At 38.1% G+C, this 14,786-nt stretch overlaps 1 protein-coding gene across 2 annotated transcripts in view; it reads left to right on the forward strand.

The window, feature by feature from the left end:
* Positions 1–410: 410 nt before the first annotated feature.
* Positions 411–14,786, forward strand: part of LOC126738747 (kinesin-like protein subito) — a 48,952-nt gene continuing 34,576 nt past the window's right edge. Inside the window, exon 1 of one of the 2 annotated variants that reach the window (XM_050444183.1) lies at positions 411–688. In XM_050444183.1, the coding sequence (XP_050300140.1) occupies positions 464–688 (225 nt within the window). In that variant the 5' untranslated portion in view covers positions 411–463. Of the gene's footprint in view, positions 689–753; positions 862–14,786 lie in introns of those variants that run through there. The other variant, XM_050444184.1, reaches the window with a different exon arrangement.

Below are 14,786 nucleotides of genomic sequence, written 5' to 3' on the forward strand. Positions count from 1 at the left end.
GTTTTATAGAGAGTTGGGAGAGAGGAATTTCGTTTATATTTTGATAGGCTGATCTGTTTTCGTCTCACCTTTCATAGGGAAGTTTTGTACGTATGCTGGTTGTAATATTAGGTCGTTTAAAAGTTTAAGAAGTCTCGGCATAATGCTAGTTAGCCGTTTGTACCAAAAGTCCTGAATCTTATCAGGACCCAGAGCTTTTCTGTTAGAAGTACAATATAGCAATTCATTAGGTTCATCCAATGTGATCTTTTAGGATTTAAATATTTTGTCGTCATTTTGCTAATTGAAATATGATAATTGTTATGGTCTATATCCATTGTAAATGAACCCTTAGCGGACTCAATTTTTTTAGACGAAGAAGAAGATGTTTGACAGGACTGTAGGTAAGACAGACATTGACACTGATGACGGTTTTTTTTAAATAATTTCTGATTTCAATTTTCAGTTTGATTACTCGTTATATATGCTTAATGCTTGTAAACCTTTTACAATGGAAGGCGAATCTGATTCTTCCTTACAAGCCAACACGTTAAGTGTGTCTTATTTACAGGCACGGGATCCTAGTATTTTATGTTGGAATAGACCTGGCCTTGCACATCCAAGAGGATTCCTAAAAAGGACTCAGCTGAAATTTTCCAGTTGTATATCCCTTCCTTCTATTGGTTTACCTTCAGAGGAACTTGAACAGGTAAATATTACAAAAAAAAGTTGTTAATGTTATCTATTCCAAATAATGCAAATTCTTTCATTCCATTTCAATTGTGTTAGTAAAACACGCCACAGAATAAAGTATCCAATATAATTGTAAGTAGCATGAAGACAATGAATTTGTATCAAGGTTCATTAGAATATTATATGTTGGTAAGAAACAGTTTCATTTTAAGTGTTGCCCAGTCAATTTAATTAAGAACTGTCGTAGAAATACATCATAACAAACACCATATTGCCTGTTTCTAATAAGACAGGCAGGTACAACTTGTATTTATCATATTTATATTGCTAGTTTTGAAATATGTATTTTTAAAGGCTTTAGAAGTATTCGAAGTATTGTTCTGACATTTTCTGTACAGGTATAATTTATATTCCTATATTTTACATAGAGTATCTCTGTAAAATATAAGAATATAAATTATACCATAAGAAGATATGTGACAATTCATAAGAAAAGGTGCCTTACTCTAAAAAATAGAAGTTGCTCTATAAATTAGTAGAAACTAGAAATAGATATCTTTATTACTTTTTGATTTTTGAGCAGTCAAAGTAGACAAAAATTAACATACCTACTTAATTCCTAATTCTGGTAATTTTAAGATTTTTATATTTATGTATAATAAGATAATTCATAATATTTTTATTTTTTAACCCTATTAAAATACATAGAAATACACTTAATATTACGCTTAATAATACTACTATTATTTTTTCAAATCACGCAAAAATCTTGGGTCTCATTGTTGACACATCTCTCACATATTTAGGGATCACTGCAATATGTTATTACAAAAATGCCATTAACCCTTGTGAATGCTTTATGCAAATAAAAGTATTTTAAATTACAAAACAAGAAAAAAGCTTTCTGAATCCTTGGTTATGTCTATCATTAATTATTGTATAATTGTGTATTACCCATGTCTAGATAGAATAACACAAAATCGCTTGCAGCATATTCAAAACACATGTTGTAGTTTTATTAATAATCTTAGGAAATACGACCATGTATCACAAGCTATACTACAACTTAAATGGCTAAAAATTGTGAATATATTTAAGTTGTATTTATGGGTATTTTCATATTGCCTATTTAAAACACGCACACCTGTGTCTTTGTGTGAAAAGATGATTTACAGAACTGAGGTTCATAGTCGAAATATAAGGTATATTATACTTTCAATGCCACATCATACTACATCAATGTTTGAACATCCTTTCACCTATCAAGCTGTCATTCTATTTAATTGTTTCAGGCCAAATTTTCATTGTACTATTTATTTTTATCGAAGATTCTATAAAGATCTATTCTTGGAACAGCAATGATTGGTTGTTCTCGGTTAATTTATTTAATTGTTACTTAGCTGATGGAACATATGTTTTACTTTAAAGTAGTATTAATTTTAGTTTATTTATTTATTTATTTTTTTAAACTGGATAGGTTAAGAGGTAAAGAGTAGCTTTTAGCTAATCTTCGCCTGTTCAGGCAAATACTGTAATTTGCAGGGTTTGTTAAATAAAGACGATTTATTATTATTATTATTATTATTATTATTATTTTGGCCTCAAAAACGAGGTCGAAAAAATACTCGATTTCTTAGTTCTGCTCGGATTCCCTTATAACCCGGTATTTTCGTGACCTACTTGATGAGAATAATCCGCTAGTATAGTTAGTTCGAATTCAAAAAAAAAAAAATTTCTGAAAAAAATCCAAACGGAAGGGTATACCCGAAAAATGAAAAAACCCAAACTTTGAAGACCGATATCTCGGCTTCTATGGGAGCTATCGGGAAAGTTCCAACGGTTTTATCTTAGTTTCGTCCTTCTGAATCCAACGAGTCCATCTGCAAGGTCGTAGCTTTTATGATAGCCGAGATGTGGCATTTTTGATGCCCATTTTTGGCCTCAAAAACGAGGTCGAAAAAATACTCGATTTCTTAGTTCTGCTCGGATTCCCTTATAACCCGGTATTTTCGTGATCTACTTGATGAGAATAATCCACTAGTATAGTTAGTTCGAATTCGAAAAAAAAAAAATTTCTGGAAAAATCCAAACGGGGGGGTATACCCGAAAAATGAAAAAACCCAAACTTTGAAGGCCAATATCTCGGCTTCTATGGGAGCTATCGGGAAAGTTCGAAAGGTTTTATCTTAGTTTCGTCCTCCTGAATTCAACGAGACCATCCGCAAGGTCGTAGCTTTCATATTAGCTGAGATCTCGCATTTTTGTGGCCCATTTTTGGGCTCAAAAACGGGGTCGAAAATTGACTTTGTTCCGAATTTTTAAAGTGCAATTATTCCACTTGTTCTGGTCGAATTCTGTTATAATCCGGTGTTTTCGTAATGTGGGTGATGAAAATAAGCCGCTGATAGAGGTTTCTATAGCTATTTTCGGGTTTAAAGAAAATAGATTTTTCGCTTTTTCAAAGTGCTATAATTCCCTTAGTTTTTCTCGAAACTCATTATAACCCGGTGTTTTCGTGTTGTAGGTGATGGGAACAAGCCGCTGGTATAGTTAGTTCATATTTAAAAAAAATCAATTTTTGGTGAAAAATTCGATACGGGGGGGTATACCCTAAAAATGAAAAATCTCAAACTTTGGAGGTCCATATCTCGGCTTCTATGGGCCCTATCGGGAAAATTCCAACGGTTTTGTCTTAGTTTCGTCCTCCTGAATCCATCGAGACCATCCGCAAGGTCGTAGCTCCCATATTAGCTGAGATCTTGCATTTTTGTGGCCCATTTTTGGGCTCAAAAACGGGGTCGAAATTTGACTTTTTTCCGAATTTTCAAAGTGCAATAATTCCACTTGTTCTGGTCGAATTCTGTTAAAATCCGGTGTTTTCGTAATGTGGGTGATGGGAATAAGCCGCTGATAGGGGTTATTATAGCTATTTTCGGGTTTAAAGAAAATCGATTTTTCGCATTTTCAAAGTGCTATAATTCCCTTAGTTTTTCTCGAAACTCATTATAACCCGGTGTTTTCGTGTTGTAGGTGATGGGAGCAAGCCGCTGGTATAGTTAGTTAAAATTCGAAAAAAATCAATTTTTGGTGAAAAATTCGATACGGGGGGGTATACCCTAAAAATGAAAAATCTCAAACTTTGGAGGTCCATATCTCGGCTTCTATGGGCCCTATCGGGAAAATTCCAACGGTTTTGTCTTAGTTTCGTCCTCCTGAATCCATCGAGACCATCCGCAAGGTCGTAGCTCCCATATTAGCTGAGATCTTGCATTTTTGTGGCCCATTTTTGGGCTCAAAAACGGGGTCGAAATTTGACTTTTTTCCGAATTTTCAAAGTGCAATAATTCCACTTGTTCTGGTCGAATTCTGTTAAAATCCGGTGTTTTCGTAATGTGGGTGATGGGAATAAGCCGCTGATAGGGGTTATTATAGCTATTTTCGGGTTTAAAGAAAATCGATTTTTCGCATTTTCAAAGTGCTATAATTCCCTTAGTTTTTCTCGAAACTCATTATAACCCGGTGTTTTCGTGTTGTAGGTGATGGGAACAAGCCGCTAATATAGTTAGTTCAAATTTTAAAAAAATCAATTTTTGGTGAAAAATTCGATACGGGGGGGTATACCCTAAAAATGAAAAATCTCAAACTTTGGAGGTCTATATCTCGGCTTCTATAGGCCCTATCGGGAAAATTCCAACGGTTTCGACTTAGTTTCGTCCTCCTGAATCCATCGAGACCATCCGCAAGGTCGTAGCTCCCATATTAGCTGAGATCTCGCATTTTTGTGGCCCATTTTTGGGCTCAAAAACGGGGTCGAAATTTGACTTTTTTCCGAATTTTCAAAGTGCTATAATTCCACTTGTTCTGGTCGAATTCCGTTATAATCCGGTGTTTTCGTAATGTGGGTGATGGGAATAAGCCGCTGATAGGGGTTTCTATAGCTATTTTCGGGTTTAAAGAAAATCGATTTTTCGCATTTTCAAAGTGCTATAATTCCTTTAGTTTTTCTCGAAACTCATTATAACCCGGTGTTTTCGTGTTGTAGGTGATGGGAACAAGCCGCTGGTATAGTTAGTTAAAATTCGAAAAAAATCAATTTTTGGTGAAAAATTCGATACGGGGGGGTATACCCTAAAAATGAAAAATCTCAAACTTTGGAGGTCCATATCTCGGCTTCTATGGGCCCTATCGGGAAAATTCCAACGGTTTTGTCCTAGTTTCGTCCTCCTGAATCCATCGAGACCATCCGCAAGGTCGTAGCTCCCATATTAGCTGAGATCTCGCATTTTTGTGGCCCATTTTTGGGCTCAAAAACGGGGTCGAAATTTGACTTTTTTCCGAATTTTCAAAGTGCTATAATTCCACTTGTTCTGGTCGAATTCCGTTATAATCCGGTGTTTTCGTAATGTGGGTGATGGGAATAAGCCGCTGATAGGGGTTTCTATAGCTATTTTCGGGTTTAAAGAAAATCGATTTTTCGCATTTTCAAAGTGCTATAATTCCCTTAGTTTTTCTCGAAACTCATTATAACCCGGTGTTTTCGTGTTGTAGGTGATGGGAACAAGCCGCTGGTATAGTTAGTTAAAATTCGAAAAAAATCAATTTTTGGTGAAAAATTCGATACGGGGGGGTATACCCTAAAAATGAAAAATCTCAAACTTTGGAGGTCCATATCTCGGCTTCTATGGGCCCTATCGGGAAAATTCCAACGGTTTTGTCTTAGTTTCGTCCTCCTGAATCCATCGAGACCATCCGCAAGGTCGTAGCTCCCATATTAGCTGAGATCTCGCATTTTTGTGGCCCATTTTTGGGCTCAAAAACGGGGTCGAAATTTGATTTTTTTCCGAATTTTCAAAGTGCAATAATTCCACTTGTTCTGGTCGAATTCTGTTAAAATCCGGTGTTTTCGTAATGTGGGTGATGGGAATAAGCCGCTGATAGAGGTTTCTATAGCTATTTTCGGGTTTAAAGAAAATCGATTTTTCGCATTTTCAAAGTGCTATAATTCCCTTAGTTTTTCTCGAAACTCATTATAACCCGGTGTTTTCGTGTTGTAGGTGATGGGAACAAGCCGCTGGTATAGTTAGTTCAAATTTTAAAAAAATCAATTTTTGGTGAAAAATTCGATACGGGGGGGTATACCCTAAAAATGAAAAATCTCAAACTTTGGAGGTCCATATCTCGGCTTCTATGGGCCCTATCGGGAAAATTCCAACGGTTTTGTCTTAGTTTCGTCCTCCTGAATCCATCGAGACCATCCGCAAGGTCGTAGCTCCCATATTAGCTGAGATCTCGCATTTTTGTGGCCCATTTTTGGGCTCAAAAACGGGGTCGAAATTTGATTTTTTTCCGAATTTTCAAAGTGCAATAATTCCACTTGTTCTGGTCGAATTCTGTTAAAATCCGGTGTTTTCGTAATGTGGGTGATGGGAATAAGCCGCTGATAGAGGTTTCTATAGCTATTTTCGGGTTTAAAGAAAATCGATTTTTCGCATTTTCAAAGTGCTATAATTCCCTTAGTTTTTCTCGAAACTCATTATAACCCGGTGTTTTCGTGTTGTAGGTGATGGGAACAAGCCGCTGGTATAGTTAGTTCAAATTAAAAAAAAATAAATTTTTGGTGAAAAATTCGATACGGGGGGGTATACCCTAAAAATGAAAAATCTCAAACTTTGGAGGTCCATATCTCGGCTTCTATGGGCCCTATCGGGAAAATTCCAACGGTTTTGTCTTAGTTTCGTCCTCCTGAATCCATCGAGACCATCCGCAAGGTCGTAGCTCCCATATTAGCTGAGATCTCGCATTTTTGTGGCCCATTTTTGGGCTCAAAAACGGGGTCGAAATTTGATTTTTTTCCGAATTTTCAAAGTGCAATAATTCCACTTGTTCTGGTCGAATTCTGTTAAAATCCGGTGTTTTCGTAATGTGGGTGATGGGAATAAGCCGCTGATAGAGGTTTCTATAGCTATTTTCGGGTTTAAAGAAAATCGATTTTTCGCATTTTCAAAGTGCTATAATTCCCTTAGTTTTTCTCGAAACTCATTATAACCCGGTGTTTTCGTGTTGTAGGTGATGGGAACAAGCCGCTGGTATAGTTAGTTCAAATTTTAAAAAAATCAATTTTTGGTGAAAAATTCGATACGGGGGGGTATACCCTAAAAATGAAAAATCTCAAACTTTGGAGGTCCATATCTCGGCTTCTATGGGCCCTATCGGGAAAATTCCAACGGTTTTGTCTTAGTTTCGTCCTCCTGAATCCATCGAGACCATCCGCAAGGTCGTAGCTCCCATATTAGCTGAGATCTCGCATTTTTGTGGCCCATTTTTGGGCTCAAAAACGGGGTCGAAATTTGATTTTTTTCCGAATTTTCAAAGTGCAATAATTCCACTTGTTCTGGTCGAATTCTGTTAAAATCCGGTGTTTTCGTAATGTGGGTGATGGGAATAAGCCGCTGATAGAGGTTTCTATAGCTATTTTCGGGTTTAAAGAAAATCGATTTTTCGCATTTTCAAAGTGCTATAATTCCCTTAGTTTTTCTCGAAACTCATTATAACCCGGTGTTTTCGTGTTGTAGGTGATGGGAACAAGCCGCTGGTATAGTTAGTTCAAATTAAAAAAAAATAAATTTTTGGTGAAAAATTCGATACGGGGGGGTATACCCTAAAAATGAAAAATCTCAAACTTTGGAGGTCTATATCTCGGCTTCTATAGGCCCTATCGGGAAAATTCCAACGGTTTCGACTTAGTTTCGTCCTCCTGAATCCATCGAGACCATCCGCAAGGTCGTAGCTCCCATATTAGCTGAGATCTCGCATTTTTGTGGCCCATTTTTGGGCTCAAAAACGGGGTCGAAATTTGACTTTTTTCCGAATTTTCAAAGTGCTATAATTCCACTTGTTCTGGTCGAATTCCGTTATAATCCGGTGTTTTCGTAATGTGGGTGATGGGAATAAGCCGCTGATAGGGGTTTCTATAGCTATTTTCGGGTTTAACTCTCACGAGATGTGTGCATTTTCAAAGTGCTATAATTCCTTTAGTTTTTCTCGAAACTCATTATAACCCGGTGTTTTCGTGTTGTAGGTGATGGGAACAAGCCGCTGGTATAGTTAGTTAAAATTCGAAAAAAATCAATTTTTGGTGAAAAATTCGATACGGGGGGGTATACCCTAAAAATGAAAAATCTCAAACTTTGGAGGTCCATATCTCGGCTTCTATGGGCCCTATCGGGAAAATTCCAACGGTTTTGTCCTAGTTTCGTCCTCCTGAATCCATCGAGACCATCCGCAAGGTCGTAGCTCCCATATTAGCTGAGATCTCGCATTTTTGTGGCCCATTTTTGGGCTCAAAAACGGGGTCGAAATTTGACTTTTTTCCGAATTTTCAAAGTGCTATAATTCCACTTGTTCTGGTCGAATTCCGTTATAATCCGGTGTTTTCGTAATGTGGGTGATGGGAATAAGCCGCTGATAGGGGTTTCTATAGCTATTTTCGGGTTTAAAGAAAATCGATTTTTCGCATTTTCAAAGTGCTATAATTCCCTTAGTTTTTCTCGAAACTCATTATAACCCGGTGTTTTCGTGTTGTAGGTGATGGGAACAAGCCGCTGGTATAGTTAGTTAAAATTCGAAAAAAATCAATTTTTGGTGAAAAATTCGATACGGGGGGGTATACCCTAAAAATGAAAAATCTCAAACTTTGGAGGTCCATATCTCGGCTTCTATGGGCCCTATCGGGAAAATTCCAACGGTTTTGTCTTAGTTTCGTCCTCCTGAATCCATCGAGACCATCCGCAAGGTCGTAGCTCCCATATTAGCTGAGATCTCGCATTTTTGTGGCCCATTTTTGGGCTCAAAAACGGGGTCGAAATTTGATTTTTTTCCGAATTTTCAAAGTGCAATAATTCCACTTGTTCTGGTCGAATTCTGTTAAAATCCGGTGTTTTCGTAATGTGGGTGATGGGAATAAGCCGCTGATAGAGGTTTCTATAGCTATTTTCGGGTTTAAAGAAAATCGATTTTTTCGCATTTTCAAAGTGCTAAAATTCCCTTAGTTTTTCTCGAAACTCATTATAACCCGGTGTTTTCGTGTTGTAGGTGATGGGAACAAGCCGCTGGTATAGTTAGTTCAAATTTTAAAAAAATCAATTTTTGGTGAAAAATTCGATACGGGGGGGTATACCCTAAAAATGAAAAATCTCAAACTTTGGAGGTCCATATCTCGGCTTCTATGGGCCCTATCGGGAAAATTCCAACGGTTTTGTCTTAGTTTCGTCCTCCTGAATCCATCGAGACCATCCGCAAGGTCGTAGCTCCCATATTAGCTGAGATCTCGCATTTTTGTGGCCCATTTTTGGGCTCAAAAACGGGGTCGAAATTTGATTTTTTTCCGAATTTTCAAAGTGCAATAATTCCACTTGTTCTGGTCGAATTCTGTTAAAATCCGGTGTTTTCGTAATGTGGGTGATGGGAATAAGCCGCTGATAGAGGTTTCTATAGCTATTTTCGGGTTTAAAGAAAATCGATTTTTCGCATTTTCAAAGTGCTATAATTCCCTTAGTTTTTCTCGAAACTCATTATAACCCGGTGTTTTCGTGTTGTAGGTGATGGGAACAAGCCGCTGGTATAGTTAGTTCAAATTAAAAAAAAATAAATTTTTGGTGAAAAATTCGATACGGGGGGGTATACCCTAAAAATGAAAAATCTCAAACTTTGGAGGTCCATATCTCGGCTTCTATGGGCCCTATCGGGAAAATTCCAACGGTTTTGTCTTAGATTCGTCCTCCTGAATCCATCGAAACCATCCGCAAGGTCGTAGCTCCCATATTAGCTGAGATCTCGCATTTTTGTGGCCCATTTTTGGGCTCAAAAACGGGGTCGAAATTTGACTTTTTTCCGAATTTTCAAAGTGCAATAATTCCACTTGTTCTGGTCGAATTCTGTTAAAATCCGGTGTTTTCGTAATGTGGGTGATGGGAATAAGCCGCTGATAGAGGTTTCTATAGCTATTTTCGGGTTTAAAGAAAATCGATTTTTCGCATTTTCAAAGTGCTATAATTCCCTTAGTTTTTCTCGAAACTCATTATAACCCGGTGTTTTCGTGTTGTAGGTGATGGGAACAAGCCGCTAGTATAGTTAGTTCAAATTTTAAAAAAATCAATTTTTGGTGAAAAATTCGATACGGGGGGGTATACCCTAAAAATGAAAAATCTCAAACTTTGGAGGTCCATATCTCGGCTTCTATGGGCCCTATCGGGAAAATTTCAACGGTTTTGTCTTAGTTTCGTCCTCCTGAATCCATCGAGACCATCCGCAAGGTCGTAGCTCCCATATTAGCTGAGATCTCGCATTTTTTTGGCCCATTTTTGGGCTCAAAAACGGGGTCGAAATTTGACTTTTTTCCGAATTTTCAAAGTGCTATAATTCCACTTGTTCTGGTCGAATTCCGTTATAATCCGGTGTTTTCGTAATGTGGGTGATGGGAATAAGCCGCTGATAGGGGTTTCTATAGCTATTTTCGGGTTTAAAGAAAATCGATTTTTCGCATTTTCAAAGTGCTATAATTCCCTTAGTTTTTCTCGAAACTCATTATAACCCGGTGTTTTCGTGTTGTAGGTGATGGGAACAAGCCGCTGGTATAGTTAGTTAAAATTCGAAAAAAATCAATTTTTGGTGAAAAATTCGATACGGGGGGGTATACCCTAAAAATGAAAAATCTCAAACTTTGGAGGTCCATATCTCGGCTTCTATGGGCCCTATCGGGAAAATTCCAACGGTTTTGTCTTAGATTCGTCCTCCTGACTCCATCGAGACCATCCGCAAGGTCGTAGCTCCCATATTAGCTGAGATCTCGCATTTTTGTGGCCCATTTTTGGGCTCAAAAACGGGGTCGAAATTTGACTTTTTTCCGAATTTTCAAAGTGCAATAATTCCACTTGTTCTGGTCGAATTCTGTTAAAATCCGGTGTTTTCGTAATGTGGGTGATGGGAATAAGCCGCTGATAGAGGTTTCTATAGCTATTTTCGGGTTTAAAGAAAATCGATTTTTTCGCATTTTCAAAGTGCTATAATTCCCTTAGTTTTTCTCGAAACTCATTATAACCCGGTGTTTTCGTGTTGTAGGTGATGGGAACAAGCCGCTGGTATAGTTAGTTAAAATTCGAAAAAAATCAATTTTTGGTGAAAAATTCGATACGGGGGGGTATACCCTAAAAATGAAAAATCTCAAACTTTGGAGGTCCATATCTCGGCTTCTATGGGCCCTATCGGGAAAATTCCAACGGTTTTGACTTAGTTTCGTCCTCCTGAATCCATCGAGACCATCCGCAAGGTCGTAGCTCCCATATTAGCTGAGATCTCGCATTTTTGTGGCCCATTTTTGGGCTCAAAAACGGGGTCGAAATTTGACTTTTTTCCGAATTTTCAAAGTGCTATAATTCCACTTGTTCTGGTCGAATTCCGTTATAATCCGGTGTTTTCGTAATGTGGGTGATGGGAATAAGCCGCTGATAGGGGTTTCTATAGCTATTTTCGGGTTTAAAGAAAATCGATTTTTCGCATTTTCAAAGTGCTATAATTCCCTTAGTTTTTCTCGAAACTCATTATAACCCGGTGTTTTCGTGTTGTAGGTGATGGGAACAAGCCGCTGGTATAGTTAGTTAAAATTCGAAAAAAATCAATTTTTGGTGAAAAATTCGATACGGGGGGGTATACCCTAAAAATGAAAAATCTCAAACTTTGGAGGTCCATATCTCGGCTTCTATGGGCCCTATCGGGAAAATTCCAACGGTTTTGTCTTAGATTCGTCCTCCTGAATCCATCGAGACCATCCGCAAGGTCGTAGCTCCCATATTAGCTGAGATCTCGCATTTTTGTGGCCCATTTTTGGGCTCAAAAACGGGGTCGAAATTTGACTTTTTTCCGAATTTTCAAAGTGCAATAATTCCACTTGTTCTGGTCGAATTCTGTTAAAATCCGGTGTTTTCGTAATGTGGGTGATGGGAATAAGCCGCTGATAGAGGTTTCTATAGCTATTTTCGGGTTTAAAGAAAATCGATTTTTTCGCATTTTCAAAGTGCTATAATTCCCTTAGTTTTTCTCGAAACTCATTATAACCCGGTGTTTTCGTGTTGTAGGTGATGGGAACAAGCCGCTGGTATAGTTAGTTAAAATTCGAAAAAAATCAATTTTTGGTGAAAAATTCGATACGGGGGGGTATACCCTAAAAATGAAAAATCTCAAACTTTGGAGGTCCATATCTCGGCTTCTATGGGCCCTATCGGGAAAATTCCAACGGTTTTGACTTAGTTTCGTCCTCCTGAATCCATCGAGACCATCCGCAAGGTCGTAGCTCCCATATTAGCTGAGATCTCGCATTTTTGTGGCCCATTTTTGGGCTCAAAAACGGGGTCGAAATTTGACTTTTTTCCGAATTTTCAAAGTGCTATAATTCCACTTGTTCTGGTCGAATTCCGTTATAATCCGGTGTTTTCGTAATGTGGGTGATGGGAATAAGCCGCTGATAGGGGTTTCTATAGCTATTTTCGGGTTTAAAGAAAATCGATTTTTCGCATTTTCAAAGTGCTATAATTCCCTTAGTTTTTCTCGAAACTCATTATAACCCGGTGTTTTCGTGTTGTAGGTGATGGGAACAAGCCGCTGGTATAGTTAGTTTAAATTTAAAAAAAATCAATTTTTGGTGAAAAATTCGATACGGGGGGGTATACCCTAAAAATGAAAAATCTCAAACTTTGGAGGTCCATATCTCGGCTTCTATGGGCCCTATCGGGAAAATTCCAACGGTTTTGTCTTAGATTCGTCCTCCTGAATCCATCGAGACCATCCGCAAGGTCGTAGCTCCCATATTAGCTGAGATCTCGCATTTTTGTGGCCCATTTTTGGGCTCAAAAACGGGGTCGAAATTTGACTTTTTTCCGAATTTTCAAAGTGCTATAATTCCACTTTTTCTGGTCGAATTCCGTTATAATCCGGTGTTTTCGTAATGTGGGTGATGGGAATAAGCCGCTGATAGGGGTTTCTATAGCTATTTTCGGGTTTAAAGAAAATCGATTTTTCGCATTTTCAAAGTGCTATAATTCCCTTAGTTTTTCTCGAAACTCATTATAACCCGGTGTTTTCGTGTTGTAGGTGATGGGAACAAGCCGCTAGTATAGTTAGTTCAAATTTTAAAAAAATCAATTTTTGGTGAAAAATTCGATACGGGGGGGTATACCCTAAAAATGAAAAATCTCAAACTTTGGAGGTCCATATCTCGGCTTCTATAGGCCCTATCGGGAAAATTCCAACGGTTTCGACTTAGTTTCGTCCTCCTGAATCCAACGAGACCATCCGCAAGGTCGTAGCTCCCATATTAGCTGAGATCTCGCATTTTTGTGGCCCATTTTTGGGCTCAAAAACGGGGTCGAAATTTGACTTTTTTCCGATTTTTCAAAGTGCTATAATTCCATTTGTTCTGGTCGAATTCCGTTATAATCCGGTGTTTTCGTAATGTGGGTGATGGGAATAAGCCGCTGATAGGGGTTTCTATAGCTATTTTCGGGTTTAAAGAAAATCGATTTTTCGCATTTTCAAAGTGCTATAATTCCCTTAGTTTTTCTCGAAACTCATTATAACCCGGTGTTTTCGTGTTGTAGGTGATGGGAACAAGCCGCTGGTATAGTTAGTTAAAATTCGAAAAAAATCAATTTTTGGTGAAAAATTCGATACGGGGGGGTATACCCTAAAAATGAAAAATCTCAAACTTTGGAGGTCCATATCTCGGCTTCTATGGGCCCTATCGGGAAAATTCCAACGGTTTTGTCTTAGTTTCGTCCTCCTGAATCCATCGAGACCATCCGCAAGGTCGTAGCTCCCATATTAGCTGAGATCTCGCATTTTTGTGGCCCATTTTTGGGCTCAAAAACGGGGTCGAAATTTGACTTTTTTCCGAATTTTCAAAGTGCTATAATTCCACTTGTTCTGGTCGAATTCCGTTATAATCCGGTGTTTTCGTAATGTGGGTGATGGGAATAAGCCGCTGATAGGGGTTTCTATAGCTATTTTCGGGTTTAAAGAAAATCGATTTTTCGCATTTTCAAAGTGCTATAATTCCCTTAGTTTTTCTCGAAACTCATTATAACCCGGTGTTTTCGTGTTGTAGGTGATGGGAACAAGCCGCTGGTATAGTTAGTTAAAATTCGAAAAAAATCAATTTTTGGTGAAAAATTCGATACGGGGGGGTATACCCTAAAAATGAAAAATCTCAAACTTTGGAGGTCCATATCTCGGCTTCTATGGGCCCTATCGGGAAAATTCCAACGGTTTTGTCTTAGTTTCGTCCTCCTGAATCCATCGAGACCATCCGCAAGGTCGTAGCTCCCATATTAGCTGAGATCTCGCATTTTTGTGGCCCATTTTTGGGCTCAAAAACGGGGTCGAAATTTGACTTTTTTCCGAATTTTCAAAGTGCTATAATTCCACTTGTTCTGGTCGAATTCCGTTATAATCCGGTGTTTTCGTAATGTGGGTGATGGGAATAAGCCGCTGATAGGGGTTTCTATAGCTATTTTCGGGTTTAAAGAAAATCGATTTTTCGCATTTTCAAAGTGCTATAATTCCCTTAGTTTTTCTCGAAACTCATTATAACCCGGTGTTTTCGTGTTGTAGGTGATGGGAACAAGCCGCTGGTATAGTTAGTTTAAATTTAAAAAAAATCAATTTTTGGTGAAAAATTCGATACGGGGGGGTATACCCTAAAAATGAAAAATCTCAAACTTTGGAGGTCCATATCTCGGCTTCTATGGGCCCTATCGGGAAAATTCCAACGGTTTTGTCTTAGATTCGTCCTCCTGAATCCATCGAGACCATCCGCAAGGTCGTAGCTCCCATATTAGCTGAGATCTCGCATTTTTGTGGCCCATTTTTGGGCTCAAAAACGGGGTCGAAATTTGACTTTTTTCCGAATTTTCAAAGTGCTATAATTCCACTTGTTCTGGTCGAATTCCGTTATAATCCGGTGTTTTCGTAATGTGGGTGATGGGAATAAGCCGCTGATAGGGGTTTCTATAGCTATTTTCGGGTTTAAAGAAAATCGATTTTTCGCATTTTCAAAGTGCTATAAT

The sequence above is a fragment of the Anthonomus grandis genome, chromosome 7, assembly GCF_022605725.1.
Source record: "Anthonomus grandis grandis chromosome 7, icAntGran1.3, whole genome shotgun sequence".
Classification (NCBI taxonomy): Eukaryota; Metazoa; Arthropoda; class Insecta; order Coleoptera; family Curculionidae; genus Anthonomus; species Anthonomus grandis.